Source organism: Sarcophilus harrisii, chromosome 2, assembly GCF_902635505.1.
Source record: "Sarcophilus harrisii chromosome 2, mSarHar1.11, whole genome shotgun sequence".
NCBI classification, from domain to species: domain Eukaryota; kingdom Metazoa; phylum Chordata; class Mammalia; order Dasyuromorphia; family Dasyuridae; genus Sarcophilus; species Sarcophilus harrisii.
Genome location: NC_045427.1, coordinates 426,515,962 through 426,537,043, shown reverse-complemented (window position 1 = coordinate 426,537,043; position 21,082 = coordinate 426,515,962). Strand labels below are relative to the sequence as shown.

General features: G+C 45.0%; 1 protein-coding gene across 4 annotated transcripts in view; it reads left to right on the top strand.

The window, feature by feature from the left end:
- The first annotated feature begins 384 nt into the window (after positions 1-384).
- The window catches only part of LPIN3 (lipin 3), a 39,544-nt gene continuing 18,846 nt past the window's right edge, over positions 385-21,082 (top strand). Inside the window, exons 1-9 of one of the 4 annotated variants that reach the window (XM_031954002.1) lie at positions 385-434; positions 12,863-13,063; positions 13,511-13,606; positions 14,920-15,197; positions 17,035-17,115; positions 17,236-17,316; positions 17,608-17,728; positions 18,103-18,502; positions 18,694-18,778. In XM_031954002.1, the coding sequence (XP_031809862.1) occupies positions 12,872-13,063; positions 13,511-13,606; positions 14,920-15,197; positions 17,035-17,115; positions 17,236-17,316; positions 17,608-17,728; positions 18,103-18,502; positions 18,694-18,778 (1,334 nt within the window). In that variant the 5' untranslated portion in view covers positions 385-434; positions 12,863-12,871. Of the gene's footprint in view, positions 900-10,363; positions 10,467-12,862; positions 13,064-13,510; positions 13,607-14,919; positions 15,198-17,034; positions 17,116-17,235; positions 17,317-17,604; positions 17,729-18,102; positions 18,503-18,693; positions 18,779-21,082 lie in introns of those variants that run through there. The other 3 variants (XM_031954001.1, XM_023507231.2, XM_031954003.1) reach the window with 3 other exon arrangements.

The following is a 21,082-nucleotide window of genomic DNA, read 5'->3' as shown; positions in this document are numbered from 1 at the left end:
GTTCTGGACACCAGGGGGGATCTGTATCTTTTGAAGTGGCCAGCTGTTAATGGAACAGCCCCAGCCTATTCTTCGAAGGCTGCAATCAAGGATCTTCCTGGTCCCTGTAGTTAGTTAATAAATGGTTCTGAGAGGCCCCACCCATGACCTCAATACCAATAGCAGGTAAACTCTTTGAAAACAGTGACTGATTAATTTGTAATTCATGTAGCCCCAGCACCTAGCACAGCCTTACAGACCTTTCAATGTGTCAAAGACCTGGGATTCTATGATTTCAAATGATTCTGTGATTTCATAGGTATGGAAACTCCTTCCACCAATAAATTATAGACTTAGAAATTCTGAAATTCCAACTCTAAAATTCTGTGACTCTCCAAATGGAACCTCCAGGCACCCGGAACCAGGCTTCCCCCTCCCCTGAGAATGGACTAAGAGTGAGAGGATGGCTCTGGGCCTAAGACCGGGGGCGGTGGTGGGCAGAGGGATGAGTCTCCGGGCCTGGAGTAACAGCCCAGGCAGAAAGGCTGGCTGGCAGCTTTGCCCCTGACGCAGGAGATGTACCCATCACCCGCCGTCTCCTTGGGGCCCTTAATTACACGACAGAAGGATTGGGAGCAGCTGCCCTGAGAGGGTGTACGATTGAGGATGGGAGCCAGAGGTGGAGGCAGCTGGGAAAGGCTGGGCCCAAGGCTCCTCCCTCCTTCCTTTCCTCTGCCAGGCTCAGGTGGGAGGGACTCGGGAAGTGGCAGGTGAGAGCAGAAGAGTGGGTGGGGCGGGGCAGGCAAATCCAAAATGTCTAGTCTGGCCCCCGGCCGCCCAGCTCCCGAGGTCGGTGGTAACCTGAGCCAGGCCGGCTCAGGGAGGTGGGAGGTGTAGCGCGAGTCAAGCCAAGCCCCCAGGTAAGGCTCCGTGAATGGCTGGCAGGCCATGGGACTTGAAGAAAGCCTATGGGGTAGAGCAGCCCAGGTCTGACTTCCCTTGACAAGTTAAAGTTTGGACTCCAGGCCTCCAAACTGTGGCATCCTGCTCCCTGGTTGGACAGCCAGAGTTCCCGGGCCCTGTTCCAGGGCTTCTCCAACTGGTTTGGTCCCTAGTGTGATAGTCTTTCTTGCTTCCTGGAAGGATCGTGCCTTGGGTATCCCTTCTTTGGTTCTTCCTTTTATTCCATGCTGCTGAACCCCAGTATTGTGGGGGGGGGTCTGAAGGGTCCTGCTCTCCCACCATTGGGCTGAGAACCCCAAGACTGATAGCTTTGTCTCTATCTTTCCTCTTCATGAGCATAGGGCTCAGGGTAAGAACTGATCAGGATTACTCGCTTTGTCTACTAAAAAAAAAAAAATGTGTGTGTATGTATGTATATGCATACACACGCTTTTTAATATTTTATTTATATATTTTATATTGATGTACATATAAAGACATAAAAAGAGAGAGAGGAAATTTATGTAGCCTCTAATTTTGCCTCTTCCTCTTATTATATGAATGAACTTGGGCAAGTCAGCCAATAAGCATTTATTAAGCTTGGTACTAAGCACTAGGGATACAAAAAGAAAAGGACTATCTTTTCTCAAAGACCTTACAGTCTAATGGGAGAGACAATATATAAACAACTATGGACAAATAAGATATATGCAAGATAAATCAGAGATAGTCAAGAAAGAAAAGGAACCAGTATTATGGGGGAATGGGGAAAGGCTTCTTGTAAAAGGTAGAATTTTAGAGAAAACTTGAAGGAAACCGGAGGAAGGAGAGAGTTCCAGACTGAGAATTGAGATATGGAATATCTAGTGCTAACAATTGTGAAGAAGCCAGTATTATTGGATAAAAGAATATTGGGGTAGGGAAGGGCTGGTGTGGAGAGCTTTAGAAGCCAAATCGAGGATTTTGTGTTTGAATCTGGAAGTGATAGGGAGCTCCTATTGTTGATTTAATTGGGGAGCAATAGGGTAAAACTCATGTTTCAAGAAGATCAATTTGATAGCTGCATGGGGAGAGTAAGGAGATTAATCAGTAAATTATTGCAGTAGTATAAATATGAAGTGATGAGTGCTTCGACCGGGGTGGTGGCAATCTCAGAGGAGAGAATGGGAATACAAGAGCTATTAGGAAGCTAGAAACAATAGAACTTTACAACTGATTGGCTATGGGGAGTGAGAGAGTAAAAAGGTCAAGAACGATGCTTAGGTTGCCAGCTTGGGTGACTTGGAGAATGGTGGTGCCCTAAAACCCAGATTCTTAAACTGTGGTTTGAGACCCAACATGGGTGGGGATCATGAAATTAGCAAATATTTTATATATCTATATACCTGGGGCCATGTAAAAATTTCTCAGGCAAAAAGGGGTTGTGAGTGAAAAAAAATTTAAGAAGCCCTATGTAATAGGAAAGTTAATAATTGGAAAGGATTTAGGGAGAATGATAATGAGTTTAGTTTTGAACATGCTGAATTTAACATATCTCGGAGATAGCCAATTCAAAATGTACCATATGTAGTTGGAATGTTGGAGACGCTAGACTGGAGATTAATAGAGAAGTTAGGACTAAGCAAATTAAACCTCAGAATTATCTGCTTGGAGATGATAGTTGAAACTGTGTGAGCTCATGAGATCACCAAGTAAAATAGTATGGAGGAAAAAAAGAAAAGGGCTCTGGACACAGTTTGGGGGAACACCCATAATTAATGGGTATGATGTGGAGGTAAATCTTGAAAAAGAAACTGAGGAAATCAGGCAGAAGGATAGGAGCCAGAGAATAGTAAACCCAGAGAGAAGAGAATATTGAGAAAAGGGTGATCAACAGTGTCAGAGACCATAGAGGTCAAAAAGAATAAGATTTGGTGATTAGGAGATCACTGCTCACTTTGAAGAGAGAAGTTTCAGTTGAGGGATGAGGTCAGAAATCAGACTTTGAGAGTTAAGAAAGGAGAGGAAGAGGAACTGGAGGCATCCATTATAGACAGACTTGTCAAGTTTAGCTACAAAAAGGAAAAGAACTATGGAATAATAGGGGGGAAAGAAGCATGAAATGAGGGGTTTTTTTGGTAAGATGGAGGAGACATGAACCCATATGTAGGCAATAGAGAAGCAGCCAGTAGACAAGAAAAAATTGAAGTTAAGTGGGAGAATGGAGATGAAGAAGGAAATGTAGAAAAGGTGAGATGGAATGGGATCACTTGTGTATATGGAGATGTTAGGTGTGGCAAGGAGGAGGGCTACCTCTTCATGTGAAATAGGGGTTTAAAAAAGGAAACAGAAAGGGAAAATACTTGAGTGATGAGATAAGATGGAGGAAGAAGAGGAAAAGGAAGAGGAAGTGGAGAAAGGGGAAACTCACTAGTGATCATTATGTCTGGAGCCTCCTCACTTTCATCTGTCAAATCTTCCTAACTTGTCATAGGGACATATCCTAGATTTAGCATTTTAAAGAACCATTAGAGACCATGTACTCCAAGTCTCTTATACAAATGAGGGGGATCCAGTGAAATCACTGGATTTAAGAGATAATAGCTAACAAGTATCAGAGGTAGACTTCAAGTCCATAGGATGGACATTATGTCAGAAGTGGAAGGGACCATCTATTCCCCAATCCCTCATTTTTAGATGTGAAAACTGAGACCCAGGGATATTAAGGGGCATAATAATGCGCTTTTATAAAGTGCTTCATAAACATTATTTCATTTGCTCATTCATAATTCTGTAAAATAGGTGATATTATTTTCTTCATTTTATAGATGAGGAAACTGAGTCTGTGACTTGCCCAGGGTCATATACCTATGGCTGCAGGCCATAGGCAGGCTACAAATCCAGGTCTTTTCTAACTCCCAGTTGAGTATACCATCTATTACATCACCCTGTTTTTCCACACCATACTAGTGGCAGAAATAGAAAGTGGATCTCTAAGGGTCGCATTTGATTTAGAAAACCACACATTAACATTTTAATTATATTTTATAGTATTTTAATTTGATTTTGTTTATCATTTCCCAGTGACATTTTTATATGGTTTTGACTATACTCTGGAAATACTGCCTGTAGATCATGTAGAGAGTGCTGAAATAGATGACAAGTTCTATATTATTTATGGGTTTTGGAACTTGGGAAGACTTGTCTGAATTAATACAAAACAAAGTGAACAGAGCCAGAAGAAAAATGGATACAGTGGCTTAGTAATGTAAAGTAAATCAACCTTGAAAGATACCTGAATTCTGACCAAAATAATAATCAATGGATGATCAATACTATAACAGGGGATCAGTGATAAAACTCACTTCTTTCCTCTCAAGAGAAATTGTAGATGAAGATTGTAGAATGAAGTCAAGTGGGGCTACTGAGTAGACTGGTTTTGCTTGATGATTATATCTTTGTATCAAAGGAGGCTTGCTTTTCCCCATCTAGATCAAATCTTTGAAAGTGAAAACAATGTTTAAAAAAAGTTAAAGTGTAATAAAATATGGTTTTTTTAAAGGTATGATGGAATTACACTAGGCTAAAAAGTTTGGGTTTTATCCTACAAATAATGAGTCAGTGAAGAATTTCCAAACTCTTGTCTGTACTGAAAGTATTTTAGAAAGATTAATCAGGCAGAAAACCCTGAGCTCTTGAGCCTATGTTGGTACAACAGCAGATCTTACTAAGCAGGAAAAGCTTATAATATATCATAGCCATGGATGATATGACTGCCATTCAAGGATCAGCCCAATAAAACCCAGAGAGGCTCATCCCTTATAGCCAACAGACCAGTTAACCGACACATGAAGGGAGTACCCATACCATTTAAATCAGGAAGTTACTTGGTAATATGCACAGGTTATATTAGAAGTAAAAGAAACTGGAGATAGAGAAACTATCGTAATAACGCAAGTGTGTAATAATAAGGGCCTGGGCAAGGGTGATAATAGTGGGAAAAGGAAGAAAAGGAATGAATAAGGGGGATTGCAGAGGTACTTGGCAACTATCTGGGCACAAATAAATGAAAAAGCATTTTGTAAACATCTCATGTGCTAAGCGCATAAAAATAAAAAGTGCAATGGATTCCTGTCCTCAAGGCACTAACATTCTCTTAGAGGGAGACAACACATTGTAGAGTAGTGATCAGAGAAAGGAGTTCTGGTCTGGGGAGACATAGAGATGTTGAATGGAAAATAGGGCAGTCCATTGTCATACCCTTTTTAGTCAAATTGATGGTATTGATTTGATTTTTGTTCTCAAAGGAAAAGGTAGTAAAGGAAGGGAAGAACAGATGACAAAGTACCTTCATTGCCTGATAGATATGTGGGTGGATATTGTTTCATTTGATCCTCATAACAACCTTTTGAGGTAGTTGCTATTTTTATCCCCATTTTGTAATTGAGGAAACTGAGGCAAACAGGTTCAATGACTTGGCAAAGGTCATGCAGCTTAGCAAGTATCTGAGGAGGGATTGAAATTTAGGTTTCCCCATGCGCTTGCCACTGTACCACCAGCTACTTCAAAAGCTGGGGGACATAAAGAGAAGGGAGAAGTAAGTGTTAAAGACATTTCTGAACTTTTTGCTTAGTTGACAGAATAATGATACTTAAAACAGAGAGGTAATTAGAGACATAGAGTCAGTTTGGGATCAATAAGATAGGTCAGGCTCTAATTCCAGTTCTATCACTCGGTGATAGAAACTGTGTAACCTTGAGCAAGCTGGACCCTCAGTTTCCTTATTTGTCGGTGAAAATGCCCCTGTCTTCATCAGAGATTGTGTGTGTGTGTGTGTGTGTGTGTGTGTGTATGAAGTCAAAATCACCTAAGTGGAAGCATTTGACCAAACAAAAAAAATGCTGTGTAAATGTGAGGTTTGGGTATGAGTTTGGTCTGTGCATGAGTTAGTCGTTGTCTTCAAGTACCTGAAGGATTGCCATGCAGAAGAGAGACTGAACGGGCCCTATTCTGCCCCAACAGGACCTCAGAGCAATAGGTGTGAATGGCCAAGTGACAGCTTTAGGCTTGGTATGTGAAAGAACTTCCTAACAATTGGGGCTATCCAAAAGAGGAATGTGTTACTTCACAAAGTAGTAGATTTCCAATCCTGGAAGGTATCCAAACAAAGATCAGTTAATCCCTTAATGGGATCAGAGATACAAAACTGGAAGAGATGGATCTCAAAATTCCAGAGTTCAATCCATTTTATACTTGAGAAAATGGAAAGGGGAAGGAAAGGAAATGTCTTGCCCAATGTCTCAAGAATCAGAGGTAGGATCCTTGTTTTCTGATTCAAATGGACCAAGATTCTTTCTACTGTACTAGGATGCCTCCCTAATATCATGCAGGGGGTTCTTGTTCAAGTCTAGGTTGGGTAAGATGACCTCTGTGGACCCTTTGAATTCATCTATATCACAATTCTGTATGTTTTAAATAGCAACCCTAAAGTTCATGAGAATTCAAAATTAGAGAATTCATCAGAATTCAGAATGGTCTCTAGTAGGGCAAGTGGAGATGTAGAATTGTCACCCAGATGAGGTAGATTGGGGAATCATTTGCACAGAAAGATAGTGGAAACTGAAATGATAATAATAAACTGACATGGCAGAAGGATCATGGTATATTGGATAGAGAGCTGATTCACGAGTTAGGAAATCCTGTGTTTGTTTTCTACCTCTGATGCTCCTATTGATTGCATGGCTCTGGGAAAGTCATTTAAGGACTGCCTTTCCCAGTTGTCCTCACCTGTAAAATGGGCATAATCATAGTATATCCCTTACAGGTTTGTTGTGAATTTCAAATGTGATAGCATTTAAAAAGTGCTTTGTAAACTTTGAAGCATGATATAAATATTATCTATTATTATTTTTATTAAGTGACTTGTCTCCCTATCTCACCCAGACTGGAAATGTAGTGTTCTATCCTGAACAATATACAGGGGTGTGCTGTAGCCAGCTTAAACTGGCTTATGAAAGCTGATTGTTAAATTTGCAGTGTGAGCATTTACATTTCAGAATTGGACAAATGCTATAAAGCAGAGCTTGATTTATTTTATCATTGACTTTTGGACTTAAGAAAGTAATGAAAAAAATATTTCAGGTTTTATATATATATCAGGTTATATATAAATAAATCAGGTTAAATTTAAAAGTGTCATACATATTTTTTGGGGAAGATGTAGTTGTTAAACATTTACCAGCAAACCCAGAGCCTTTCCCAGTATTGATCAGCATAGAAGTTTTAATTTGCTCAGTTTTTCTAACCTGGGCAGATTTGTATTCCATTGGCAGCCCTTTCCTCTTAGAGCCTCAGCAATGGGGGCTGGACAGCTTTAGTCCTCTTGCAATTCAAAACTCTCAGACTCAAGCAATCAACCTGCCTTAGCCAACAGAGACAAAAGCAAGGACTATGGGTAGGTATGATCATACTCAGACAGAGGAGAAATAACTCTCTATCAAGCAAACAAAGTGTGATCTTTCTTCTACAATCCTGGGGTTACTGCTGGGTAGATGAACTTGTACCTGGGAGATCTGAGATCAAATCCTGCCTCAGATACAGAGCTGTGTGATCTCCCTGCCTCAGTTTCCTCATTTGAGCAATGAGGATAGTAATCATACCTATCTCATAGAGCCATTGTGAGGATTAAATAAAATAACACATGGAAAATGTTTCATAAAATAAAAATTGTTGACTAAGTGCTACCTGGCTATTTCATGGAATGTTTTAAACATTTGAAACAGTCATAAACTTTGCTATTCTCTTATGGCCTGGTTTTCAATTCTCCTGTCTGTGTCGTTGATGAAGGTCCTAGATTTCCTTTTCAGATGGGGAAATGCAACTCTTTGCTGGGGAGCTACCTTCTTTCCATCAGCCCCAGAGGATGACTCAGTGGGCCCTTTGGCCTGGAGGACTTTCTCCTCCAAGGTGGCCACCTTGCTGAGAATCCCAATCCCCATGGTGACCCCACATAAAAACTGGAGGGAGAATTAAAGGAACAGTGTTTATCCTTCTTGGCAAAGGAGAGCCCAAGTAGTTTGGCTTAACGCAGCTTTGTTATTAACAGTGAATCCACTGTCAGGTTCTTAGTTCCCTCAACTTCAGACTAATGTGAGGCTGGCCATCTTCCCCAAATGGGACTAAGAAAACACCCAAATGCTTATTAAAATAATAATAGTGAACGAGTGAGGGTCAGAGATGGAGACTTCAAAAACAAGTCTTGGATATCCTGCCCGATGCTTACTGGCCCCTGGAACCTGGAGCTGTTCCTATATTTCACACCCAAGGCTGGAAGGGGAAGGATCCTCCTTCTTCCCCCTTAAAAAACCCACATAAACTTTGGAGCAGGACAAAGTCGGGCATTACATAATTAAACCTTAGGTAATCCCAGCTGGGTGCCATGGTCCCTGTACTCAGCCACCCTCGGGTTTGAATAATTGTGGTAGCTTACCTAGAGGGAAGTGTGGGGAGGGGATTGGAGCTCTGAATATATTTGTTGTCTGAAGGGGAGAAAGGGGGGAGGAGGGAGAGACACAGAGACAGAGATACCCACACCAGAGAGATAGAGAGACACACAGAGACAGACATACAGAGAGACAGAGAAATACACAGAGACAGAGAGATAACCATATATAGAAGATAGAGAATTAGAGATAGACATGGAGATATAAGAGAAGACAAAATAAGAGAGAGTAGAGATAAAGAGTCAAGAAGATACACACAGAGAGACAGAGACAGATACACTAGAGAGACAGAGACACATACAGAGAGAGACAGACATAAAAGACAAAGAGAAGAGAGAACAAGAGATAATAGATATAGCATAATACATAAGAGAAGAGAGAGCATAGATAGAATGAGAGAGATAGAGATAGAGATAGACATAATATAGAGAATAGAGAGAAGGACATAATACAAGAGAGATATAGAGAGAGAGAGACTAGAGAGATAGAGATAGAGAGATATAGATAATAAGAGACAGAGAAGTAGAATAGACATAGAGAGAGATAGAGACCAAGAGAACACACAAGAGACACAGAGAGAACAGAGATGGACACACAGAGATAAAGAGAGAGATAGAGATAGATAGACACAGGAGAAGAGATGAGACCTAGAAACAAAGGGAGGGAGACGCCAGAAGGACCGTGACATGCCGGATTTAGAGACCAGGTCTGGAGCACAAGGACAGGAGAACGGGCCTACCCCAGAACACTTGAGAGAGAGCAGACAGACACAGAGCATGAGGCCTAAACAGGGTTAGCACGGGCCTCCAACACTTTCTGTGGCGCTGGGCCTTCCGGCCAGGAAAGGTTCTTGTGTCTGGACAAAGCGGAAGGCAGTGCGGGGCGGGGGCTCCCCCAGTTAGTGGGCACTTTGGGGTTGAGCCGGGGCTGAAGAAGGCATGAGCCGGGGGGGCGCGGGCGGGGCTGCGGCTCACGCCCCATGGCCAAGCCCCTCTTCTTCTCTCCTGGCCCTTCCTTCCCCCCGGAAGCGGTACACCGGCAAAGGAGAGCTTCTGGGGTGTCTGACCGCGAGCAAGGAGCCGGAGGGGACTTGCAGCGGCGGGGCGGAGGGGCTGGAAGCGCCTGAGGCGGAGGGGCTGGGGGCGTGGCCGCGAGCATCTCGCCGGGTCTGAGTCTGGGGGCCCGAGGCGGGATGGCCCCGGCGGGGGGCGCAGGGGCGGGGCTGCAGCCGCTGAGCACCTAGGCCCGGGCACTGGGCTAAGAACACCAAACTCAGAGTTGCACGTGGAGTCGGCTCCATCCTAGCCCCGGACCCTTCCCTCCCTCCCGAGAGCTGTGTGAATCTTAGCGCTAAAAGAGCACGCCTCTGTGTAGGTTTTTGCCCAGGATGCGCTGTCACAGCCCGGGGGCCCGGGGCGAGGCTAGGATCAGAGAAGGGGCGCGGGAGACTTTCTAGCTCCCTCGTTTTACAGATGAAGAAGCCGGGGCTCTCCCCCGGGAAATGAGTTACACAAGAAGTCCCAGCCCAGAACGTGAGCCCAAGCACGGGGCGCCCGCTCGGGGTATTGTGGGAATACTAATGGCCTCGGTGATTGGGGAGGGAGGGGCCCCAGCGGGGCGGGCCCCAGCGGGGGCGGGCCCCAGCGGGGGCGGGCCCCAGCGGGGGCGGCCCCAGCGGGGGCGGGCCCCAGCGGGGCGGGCCCCAGCGGGGGCGGGCCCCAGCGGGGGCGGGCTCCCAGCGGGGGCGGGCCCCAGCGGGGGCGGGCCCCAGCGGGGGCGGGCCCCAGCGGGGGCGGGCCCCAGCGGGGGCGGGCCCCAGCGGGGCGGGCCCCAGCGGGGGCGGGCCCCAGCGGGGGCGGGCCCCAGCGGGGGCGGGCCCCAGCGGGGCGGGGCTCCCAGCGGGGGGCGGGGCTCCCAGCGGGGGGCGGGGTCGGCGTCCCGGGCGGGGCAGACACGTGGCTCCCGGGGCAGGCACGTGGCTCCCGGGTGCGTGCCGCGCGAGCCTCGGTGTGCAGGGGGCGCCTGCCTTCCGCCACTGCAAAGGCTGCCCGCGGCGTGGGAAAGGTGAGACCCCTTCCTCAGTAGGTGCCCCCTTCCAGGGCCGGGCCTGAGCGCGGCGGGGCGGCCTGAGGGCCCCCCGGAGCCGGGGGGCAGAGGGACGGGGTCGCGGGCCCGAGGAGTCCCGAGGCGGGCGCCCGGGGGGTGCGCCGCGCAGGCCGTGCTGCCGTGACCGGGGTCAGGGGCCTGCTCTGCCCGCATCCACGCGTCCCCAACCATAGGCGGTTGTTCCCATCTTGCAGATGAGAAGACTGAGCGGTCCGCTGTTTAGGGGGCGCGCGCAGGCTCCCCTTCCCCTCCCCTTCCCGGACTGCGGACAAAGAGCCGGCTGCAGGCCGGGGCGCCGCGTTGCGAAGCCTGGCGCTGATGCTTTGGACCAGCGATTTACCGGCTGCGTGCCTCGGTTTCCCCCACCGTGAGGCTAGGGGGCGGGGCCAGAGGGTCCCCAAGCTGCGGCGCCTCGGGGAGGCCTCAGAGGAAAGCGCGACCAGGGTGCGCCCAGCCTGGCGACGGGGCAGAGGCCGGGGCCGGGCCCGGCGGATCCTCTAGGCCCAGCAGTCCGGTCATCCGTCCTGTCGTTCCTTACTGAGGGGGAAACCGAGGCAGGGCAAGCCCGTTCTTGTGCGCAGGCGCGCCCTGTGCTGTTTAAAAAAGGAGCCTGGAAAGGACTTGACCCCGCGTTGGGATGAAGGTGGGGGAAGAGCCGGTGGGGTTCGCTTTGTTTCTGAAGACTCTGGGGCTAAGGGGCCTTCTAGAACTAGTTCCAGAAGTTTCCAGAATTCAGGAACAGGAAACAGGGACAGAAAGCTCTGCCCCGGAAGGGGGGAGGGGCACCAGAGCCACATCCCGTTACAGAGAAGGGAACTGAGGCCCGGAGGGAAGAGTGAGCCGGCAGCTAGAGGCGGCGGCACACACTCCAGGAGGTGGGCTTCCCTGGTGGCCGAGCCACAGGCCCAGGAACATGGGATCTTTGATCCAAGACTGGAAGGAGTCTCGGGGGCGAGCCCACCTCCCTTCCTCATTTGCCTGGCCTGTGGACGTCGGTGTGTGCGCGTGCACACAGCCCATGGCCGAAGGGAGCCTCAGCCCCGTACCAGGGTGTATGTGTGCAAGCACGTGCGTGTGTGTGCGCCTATTGCAGAAAGGAAACCCAGATCCTGTGCCAGATATAGGGCGCAGGGATGAGGGCGGTGAAGGAGGTAGGGGGAGGAGTGGAAGGAATCCATTAAGCCAATAGGGGAGGTAGTAATTGACCATTTTAGGGCCTGAGGGTGTGGGCCTCTCAGTTCTGTTGATAGGCTTGTATTTGTGTCCTAAGAATAGGAAGAACTGGTAGGGAAGTGGAGTGGCTTTAGCTGTCCTCTCATGCCCCATCATATCCGCCCATCCTCCTTTGCTGTCTGCTCTCTGCAGCTTCCCTTGGGCTGCCCATCTGGCCCCATGACCTTGGCCTTCGTGTGTGTTAGGGAGCTGATAGGTACTGTCCCTTCCAGGTCTGGGGGGTACCGTTGGGGTTGAGACTGGGGGCTGTTTCTGGGAACAAAGAGCTGGGGAGCCAGCTTTGTGGGATCTAGTGAATACCCTGTTTCTGCATCTGAAGTCAGGAGGGCAGACTAGCCTTGCTCTCCCTTAGGGCAGCTTGGGGAGGAAGGAGAGGATGGTGAGGGACGGAGTCTGTGGAGCAGGTAGTAAAAGTACAAAGATGGTGGCCTCGGCAGCCTTATCTCTGTGGGCACAATGTGGCTGAGCCTTTAGAGCAGACTGGTGATGAGTCAGCCTTCCAGATACCCCTTGCCACTTGCTGTTTTGAACTTAGGGGAAGATTCCTCTGGTGCTCTGTCTTTGAAGGTAGAAGGCAGCTTGCCAAGCCTGTCCAGGAGGGTCCCTGAAAAGGAGGGAGATAGATGGACTTTGGAGGTATTAAAGCGGTCGTGGATGCAGGACTATTGCTGCTTCCCCTCTCAGAGACCAAGGAGGTTTGGGAAAGACATCCCTGCAGCCCAGAGAGTGAGTTCCGAGGATGGTGGGGCCCCCGAGGCCCCGATTCCTTTCCTGCTGATTTTCATGTTGCTCTGGCCTTGCCCTTATTCCAGTTTCATCTAGCTCTCAGAACCTTAACCTTGCCGTCAATTTCTGCATCTCTGATACCCCAGAGACCGTGCACAGGCAATGGGGTCTGTGAGACAAGAATTGGGGTACTTATTATCAGCAGTGCTTTTAAAATCCTGGAGAGGGTTTCTGTCTGGTGAGTTACAATGAGTAATGTTGATCTCATCTAAAGAGGATATTTATTTTACCCTGCAATCGGTATCCTGTAAAGGCTAGGAGAAAGCCATGGGGCTGGGTTGTGTGGTAAAGCCTGGCCTTGTGCTGACCCTCTTTGTCATTGACCTTGTGGACAGTCCCAGACCATGAACTATGTGGGCCAGCTGGCGGAGTCGGTGTATGTGACAGTGAAGGAACTGTACGAGGGCCTGAACCCTGCTACGCTATCAGGAGGCATTGATGTGCTAGTAGTGAAACAGCCAGATGGCTCCTTCCTCTGCTCCCCTTTCCACGTGCGTTTTGGCAAACTGGGCGTCCTACGGTCCCGGGAGAAGGTGGTAAGTTGCAAGGGCTGTGGAAGGGTGGGCTCTCCCCCAGGCTTCTCCTTATCCTCAATCGTCTTGGCTAAGGGGCTGGGCATGGTCATGGGGCAAGGAAAAGCCTAATCCCCTTGTTAGCAAGTTAATAAGGTAACACTCTACATTGTCGGGTAATTGGGTTGGGGGAGGTATCCTCTCTTAACTTGGGGTAGAGAGTGGGTGTTGAATGTTCCGACATCCCAGAAGTCTGTGCCAAGCAGTGTGGTCATGGAGAAATAGAGGAATGGATTCATGGGATCTGCAATTAAACCCCAGCTCTGCTCCTTCCTATCTATGTCCTTAACCTCTCTAAGATTGTTTCTTCCTATTTAAAATGTGGGAGTTGAGGTAAATAATATGGACACTGTAAAGGGGAGGCTAAAGGTGAAATTGCCCCTGAGACATAATCCATTCTTCTCTTCCCAGGTTGACATCGAAATTAATGGGGAGCCGGTAGATCTGCAAATGAAATTGGGAGACGACGGAGAAGCCTTCTTTGTTCAGCAACTAGAAACTAATGATGTGAGTGTACTACCCTAATCCAATCCTCCTTCCTTCATGCAGTTGCCATAAACTTCCTAAATAACCTCTGCCTTTCCCTTCCCTTTCCCCTTTCTTTTCAGCTCCCAAAATGCCATGGTGGGCCTGGGTGCATTGATAGGCCATTCTATGGGTCTGTACTTTTGTGAGATCTTCATAGGATGTCTGGGGTTTGTGATCTGATAATCACACAATAATACTTGAGCCATTACTGCTCTAAATGTGAGGTGTGGATTTGTAGGAACCTTGGATTTAAACTATATCTGATACTTGCTGTATGACCCTGGACATGTCATTTAAGATCTTTTCACCTCATTTCCCCTAATGGTTCTAATATAGCTAGATCACACAAGATAATAGAGGCAAAGTTTCTGTAAGCCTTCAAGTTTTCTGTAAATGTCCATAATTATACAATCTTTTATTGAACACTTATTCTGTTTAGCCCCTGAAAAATAATGATCATTATTATAGTTTACATTTTTCAAGGTTTTAAGGTGAACAGCAAGTTTTCCTCATAACAATCCTCTGAGATAATACAAATAATTTTTTCCCCACTTTGCATATGAGGAAATTGCAGCTCAGAGAAAGGAAGTGATTTCAATCAATCCATCAATCTACAAATGTTGACTAATCATTCACTGTGTCCTGGACTCTGAGCTAAGATTTAGGGGTGTAAAAAAAGACAAAAACACAGTATCTGTCCCAAGATCACATTCTAATTGGGAAACTCACAAAATATAAATAACTAGGCACCTATAAGATATATAGACAGTGGATGGAAAGCAAGAGAAAGACACTAGTATCTGAGAGGGGTGTGAGTGTGTGTGGGGGGATGGTGTTAGAGAATGAGAAATGCCTCATGAAGAAGCTAAGATCTGAAGGAAGCCAAAAAAAAGTAGAGATGAGGAAAGAAACCATTCCAGGCATGGAGTGGAGGCATAACTAGTATAAAGGTTTGGAAAGTGGGAGATAGGATAGGCCAGTACTGCTGGATTAATAAAGGGGAACATAGTGTAAGAAGACTGGGAAAAGGAAGAAGGACCAGGTTGTAAAGGGCTTTGGTCCCATAGCTATAGGGTTTGAGAGCCAGGATTAGAATTCACATCTCCTAATAGTGTAATACATTTTCTGCTACATCACATAAAATACTGACCATTTTCTGGTCATCTGCCTGAATAATGTCTTAAATTATGATAATAGGCCTTCTGTGCACATTTGCATTGGAGAGAGTAGGCAGTCTGGGAAGGCTTCTGAATTCTTACTCTATTTGCTTTGGGCCTGTCCCCTACTGCCAGGAGGAGATTCCCACCAACCTGTATACCTCCCCTATCCCTCCGGAGTGCTCGAATGAGGTGCTGAATGATCCTCTGCTGGACCTCATTGAGAATGTCCACAAGCACAGCTCAGAGACAACCATGTCCCAGCGGAAAAAGAGACGTCGCAGGAAGAAGGTCAAGAAGAAGGACAAGCTAATGCTAACAACAACACTAGCTAGTAGTTCAGAGGAGCTAGAAGAAGTGCAGGCTGAGATAGTGGTAGAAGACAGACCAATGACAGAATTGAGCCCCACCCGGTGAGTGAGAAGGTCATCCTAGGGAGGGAGGTATAAAGTCCTCAGACTTGGTGGGGTTGGTCTTTCTAGTCAATGTCCACTGAAAGAACCAAGGGTAACTGTTGGTTGGACTCTTTCTTGGCCAACAATGAAGGTCAATAAATACTATCAAATGTAGGTAGGTAGCCCAGTGGATGGAAGGCTAGAGCTGGGGTCAGAAAGACCCATCATCCTGAGTTCAAATGTGACCTCAATATTTACTAGCTGGGTGACCTGGGCAAGTGACTTAACCTTCTTTGCCTTAGTTTCTCATCTAGTGAAAGAGCTGGAGAAGGAAATAGCAAACCACTCCAGTATCTGCCAAGAAAACCCCAAATGAGGTCATAAAGAGTCCAGCATGACTGGACAGGAACAACAGTGCTCCCAGCCTAATGCTTGGCTCTGTAAGGGAAATACAGAAGTATACTATGGGTTCCTGCCCTTGTTTGTATGTATATGATGGAGAAAGGAGGTGGGGGTGGGGGTGGAATTAACCTAGTTAGAGAAATAAAATGCAGCCATAGACAAGTTAGAGTCATTTAAGGGAAGACAGAAGAAAAAATACAGAAACACTGAAATTTTGGTCCTGGTAGTTAGTCTCAAAGTGACATTTTCTTGAGTCTGAAAACAAAAACAGAAGCTCCCTATTGTTCACTTTGTGACCTTCCTTGTTTTCTCCTGATACATTACACTTTGACCTAACTGCAATCTGTGGATTCACAGAATCCCATTTCTAACTTTTAAATTTAGGGTGTACCTTAGAAAAAAGTTTTATAAATGAAAAAATTGAAATGTAGATAGAATAAGTAAAATCTCCTAAGTCACCTAGGCAATCTGTAGAACTATCCTAAAAACCATATCTTTAGACATGAGCTAACTCCCTAAAGATCCAAGGAGAGTGTGGCTTATGCCAAGGCCCTAGAAGCCTCTGGATCACTCAATCAGTATTAAAAACCTATTATGAACCAGGCCGTATGCCAGGCACTGGGAATGCAAAACAAAGAATAAATACTCCTTACTTGCAATGAATTTACATTCCAATGGGGAGGTGGTAATTATATATATAGATATAGATAGCATACAACATAAATATAAAGAATATAAATGCAAATCTGTGTAAAATAGTTAAATATAAATGAACCAAAATTGGAGTTAAGAAGACCTGAGTTTGAATTGTGTCTCAGGCACTTAGTAGCTATGTGGCTCCAGGCAAGTCACTTTTTCTCCTTAACTTGGTTTTCTCATCTTTAAAATAGGAATAATGATCATACTTCCTTTATAGAATTGGGAGGATCAAATGAAATAATGTATGTAAAATGTTTTGCTAACCCTAAAACACTATATACACACGAGGTATTTTGCAAGGTAGTTGGGGAAGACAAAGCACCAGAAAAAAGATGGGGAGGCTCTAGAAAGACCTCGCGTTTGGTTTTCTCTCTTGGTTGTTGAAAAAGAAAAGATTTTCATTTCAGGAATGTCAAAGAGCCTAAAGTTATTTCTGCTTTGGAAACTTCTCTTGAATCACCAGGTATTTAGGGTAGACCCATCAACCCTGGGCCCTGCTTCCTTTGAGGCCTGTGGAGGTGTAGGACCAATATGGCAGTGGATATGCTGTCCCCTTCTGACTTTTGTGGGTGGGCTTTGGACCCACAAGAACCATGGGTCATAGCTCTTTCTCCTTTGTGTTTTTGTCTTACAACCTGAAGACCTGGGCACTGGCCTTCCCTTGTTCTGAGGGCAATAAGGCCCAGGGGTGGTGGGAGTTTGGCTTTGCCTTTCTTCTTTCTATTCTGGTAACTCTTGTTCCCTGTCTTACTAGTGACCAAACTGAGGAGGATATTTCTACACAGCATAAAGATTCACAGCTCTTTTTAAATATGGAAACCTTACACAAGGAGAGGTAAAAGGCTCTATCGATGTGCACATTAGTGGTCACTCTGTGGCAAGTAATTTTTAGGCAGCTGTAGGAAGGGAAAAGGTGGAGGTGAAAGTAGTGACTCAGTTTCCTTATCTTAACTAGCTTCTACACTGCAGAGGATGACTTAGTAGAAACCAAAGATTCATTTATCTGTTCAGATGTGGAATTCTCACGGAATGAGAGGTAAGAATATGTGCTGATGGGCAGGGTTGTGGTCACAGTGGGAATTCTTTCAAGTAGCTGAAGGAAGAGAAGAGGGAGGGTAGGGATGGCGGCTCATGAAGACCACTTCCAAAGGAAAGTTCAGTGCTGGGCTGTGGCAACTATTAGTCTAGATTGCACTGAAGTGGGCACAGAGCTGGGCTAATGGTCCTAAGCAAGCAGAAGGAGGAGAAGGAATAGAGTTAAGCTAGGAGATAAAAGTAAATGGATGTTTTTGTTTTTGTTTTGTTTTTTTGGCAACTACTCTAGCAGTTTATCCTCAGAATATCTAACAAGCATCAGGAGTGACTCTGAGCTGGAGATAAAATTCGGAAGCCAGAACGCCATGCGGACTGAGCCCCAGGTGCAGTGGCACTGGGGAAGGCTTCCTCAGGTCAGGAACGAGGAGTCTGACTTAGCTCATTTCTTTTTGGGAAAGGAGGATGTGGAGAGGTTTTGGCCCAGACAGCTCCCTCTCCCCAAGGTCATGGGTAGTGATAGAGGATGTATGGGGCTTAATAAGATACTGTCAGAGGGATCACTAGTCCAAGTTCCTGTCCCTCAGAGGTGTCCCAAGGCCTGAGCATGGACAAAAGAATCCCTGAATTAATGGGGCTTATTTTGTGTCTGAGTGCCCAGTCTCTCCCTCCCCATCCCAACATACCCCATCCCCCTACTTCCCACCCTACCCTCCACCTGCCCGAAACATGCACACTCTCCCTGGACCAAATCCTGCTGATCTCATTTATCCTACTTGTTTGCCCCAAGGTGGTGAAAGGCGAGCATATGAAGCTGCTGAGGTCTTCACACAGTAGCACATCAATCAATCCTCTTCTTTGTGAAGAATCAATATGTCAGATAGCTGCTTCTGACCCTCTGGCAAACTCTGAGACTATCCTCCAGGATGCTCAGAACATTTCTGGTGCTCCTTCCCTGCTTAAGCTTCCATCATACTCTGAGAGTACCAGTCCTTTAGGTCTAATAAAGTTCTGCCCATCATCAAAAATACTCCCAGATTCCCAGGTTTCACTTGCACAGAACAGTGAAGAGGGAAGAAGAACTGAGAATATCCAGGAAACGAACTCTTCTTTTGATTCTACAATGCTGCCCCAGGGGCTCACGGGTCAGGAGGGCTCTGATTCTTCAAAACAGAAAAAAGAGAGAAAGGGTGAGAATGATGAGGAAATGGGAGTGAATGGGAGGGAGGAGGAGAGAGGAGGCAGAGTGATTGGCTTCCATGAGCTGCCCTCAGCCCATATGATATTTTTGTGGTCCTGAATTTATCTAATGCTACGGGGTCTGTGCCCTCATGCCCACACTGACACTGCCTGGCCTGAAGCTTCCTTTCTCTGTACTCAGACACACGAAGAAGTCAGCACATGAAATCCAGTGATGCCTATCTTGGAGTGTTGTCTTCCCTGAATTCAGCTACTTTTCCCCAAAGGTAATAAGATTCTTGGCTAATCTCTCTTTTTAAAACTCATTTTCAAACTTTTTTTGAATTAAGAAAAAACTCTTTTCTCTTTCTCTCACTTCCCTCCCCTTTCACCAGTGGAAAAAAGAAAAAGAAAACTCTTGTAACAATAGTGCATAATCAAGCAAAACTAATTCCCACATTAGCCAGGTCTAAAAAAACTGTCACCCTTTGTCCATCAACCTTTGCATTCAAAAGATGTGTAACATATTTCATCATCAATATTCTGGAATCATGGCACAAATAATTTTTCAGTCTTTAAAAAAAAATTTATACAATGTTGTTTTTATATAAATTATTCTGCTCATTTTATTCTTCAATCAATTCATGCATTCTTTCCAGGTTTTTCATCATTTCTACATTCAATAGTATTCCATTACATTGTAGATCATAACTTGTTGAACTTTTTTACTAATTAATAGTTACCCTCTTAGTTTCTAATTCTTTGCCACTACAAAAAGAGCTGCAGCAATATTTTTGTACATTTGGGTCCTTTTTCTTTTTCTTTGATCTCTTTGTGATTATAGACCTAGTGGTGATATCATTGGGTCCTAGAATATGTATATGTTAGTAATTTTTAGGAAATAGTTCCATTTTTCTTTCTGAAATGACTTGCTTAACAGTTCCACCTATGGTGCATTAACATTCTTCTCCCATTTGTCAATTCCTTTAGAGTTATATTCATTTATGTTTAATTATAAGTGATTTGGAACATTTTGTCATATGGCTTTTGGTACCTTGGCTTTCTTCCTCTGAAATTTGTCTGTTTATAAACTTTGAACAATTGAGGATAACTCATTTTTAGAAATCTGATCTATTTCTTACATATCTTGGAAATGAGTTGTTTATCAGAAAAATTTGCTATAAATTTTTTTCTCCATTAATTCACTTTCTTTCTAACGTGAACCATTGGTTTTGTTTGTGCAAATTCTTGTTAATTTAATGTAGTGAAAATTGTTCATTTTCTTTTCTGTGTTCTTCTCTTTTTAAAAATTTGCTCATGAACTCTTCCTCATCCATAGATCCTCTAATTTGTTTAGGACATCTTAAGTCATTGTATTCCTTTATCTTACTACACAGTATGAGATGTTGATCTATACTTAGTTTCTGTAAGACTGCTTTCCATTTCTTTCAGCAGTTTTGGTTTAATATAAAGTTTTTATTTCAATAGTTGTCCAGGATCTGCATGTTTCAAATACTAGGCTTTTATTCCCATTTATTTATCCCACTAATGAAACTCTTTCTTAACCACAGTTTGAAGTTTGGTACTGCTGATATCTTTTCCTTCTCTTTTTTTTCATAATTTCCCTTGAGATTCTTTTTTTTGTACCTCAGATTAATTTTGTTATTTTTCTAACTCTTGTAGAGTAATCTTTTGGTAGTCTAGTTGGTATGGCACCAAACAAGTAAATTAATTTAGATTTTACCATTCTTCTTTCCTGGTACAGCCCAGGATTTTAGGGTTTCTCATTCCTGGGGGTGAGCTGACTGCCAGACCTCCTCCTGGGATGAAGGACAGGAAATTCATAGGAAAGTTGCCTTTAAATTATCCAAAAAGATACTGAACTGTACATAGACTATGCTCTATTGATCCTCTGATACCAGTACTAAATCTCTACTCTAAAGAGATCACAGAAAGAGGAAAAGGACTTGCAGATATACAAAATTTCTTACAGCAACTCTTTTTGTAGGGGAATTGGAAAAAATTGGAAATTGAAGTCATGGCTATTAATTGGGGAATGATTGAATAAGTTAAGGGATATGAATGTGATGGAATACCATTGTGCTGTAAGAAATGATGAAGGGATGGTTTCTGAGAAATGTACAAAGAGTGGTATGAATTGATGAAAGATGAAAAAAAAACCAGAACCAGGAGAACAATTTGTGCAATAACCACAATATTGTAGAGACCAACAGCTTCGAAAGACTTAGAAAATCTGATCTGGGAAATTCCCAAACGTAATTCAGAGGACTCATGATGAAACCTGCTACTTACCTCTGGAAAGAGTGGTGGACTCAGAGTGCAGACTGAGACTTTGGGGGCTAAGGTGGGGAGAGACAACCCATGTATAATTTGTCCAGTTATATATGTTTGTAACAGGGAAGGAAGAAATGAAAGAAATTAAGTGCCTACTAAATACCAGACTTGGTGCTAAGCACTTTACAAATACTCACAACTTTGGGAGGTAGGTGCTGTCATAATCCTCATTTTACAAATGAGAAAACTGAGGCAAGCAAATTAACCGACTTGCCAAGAAGGATCTGATGCCAAGT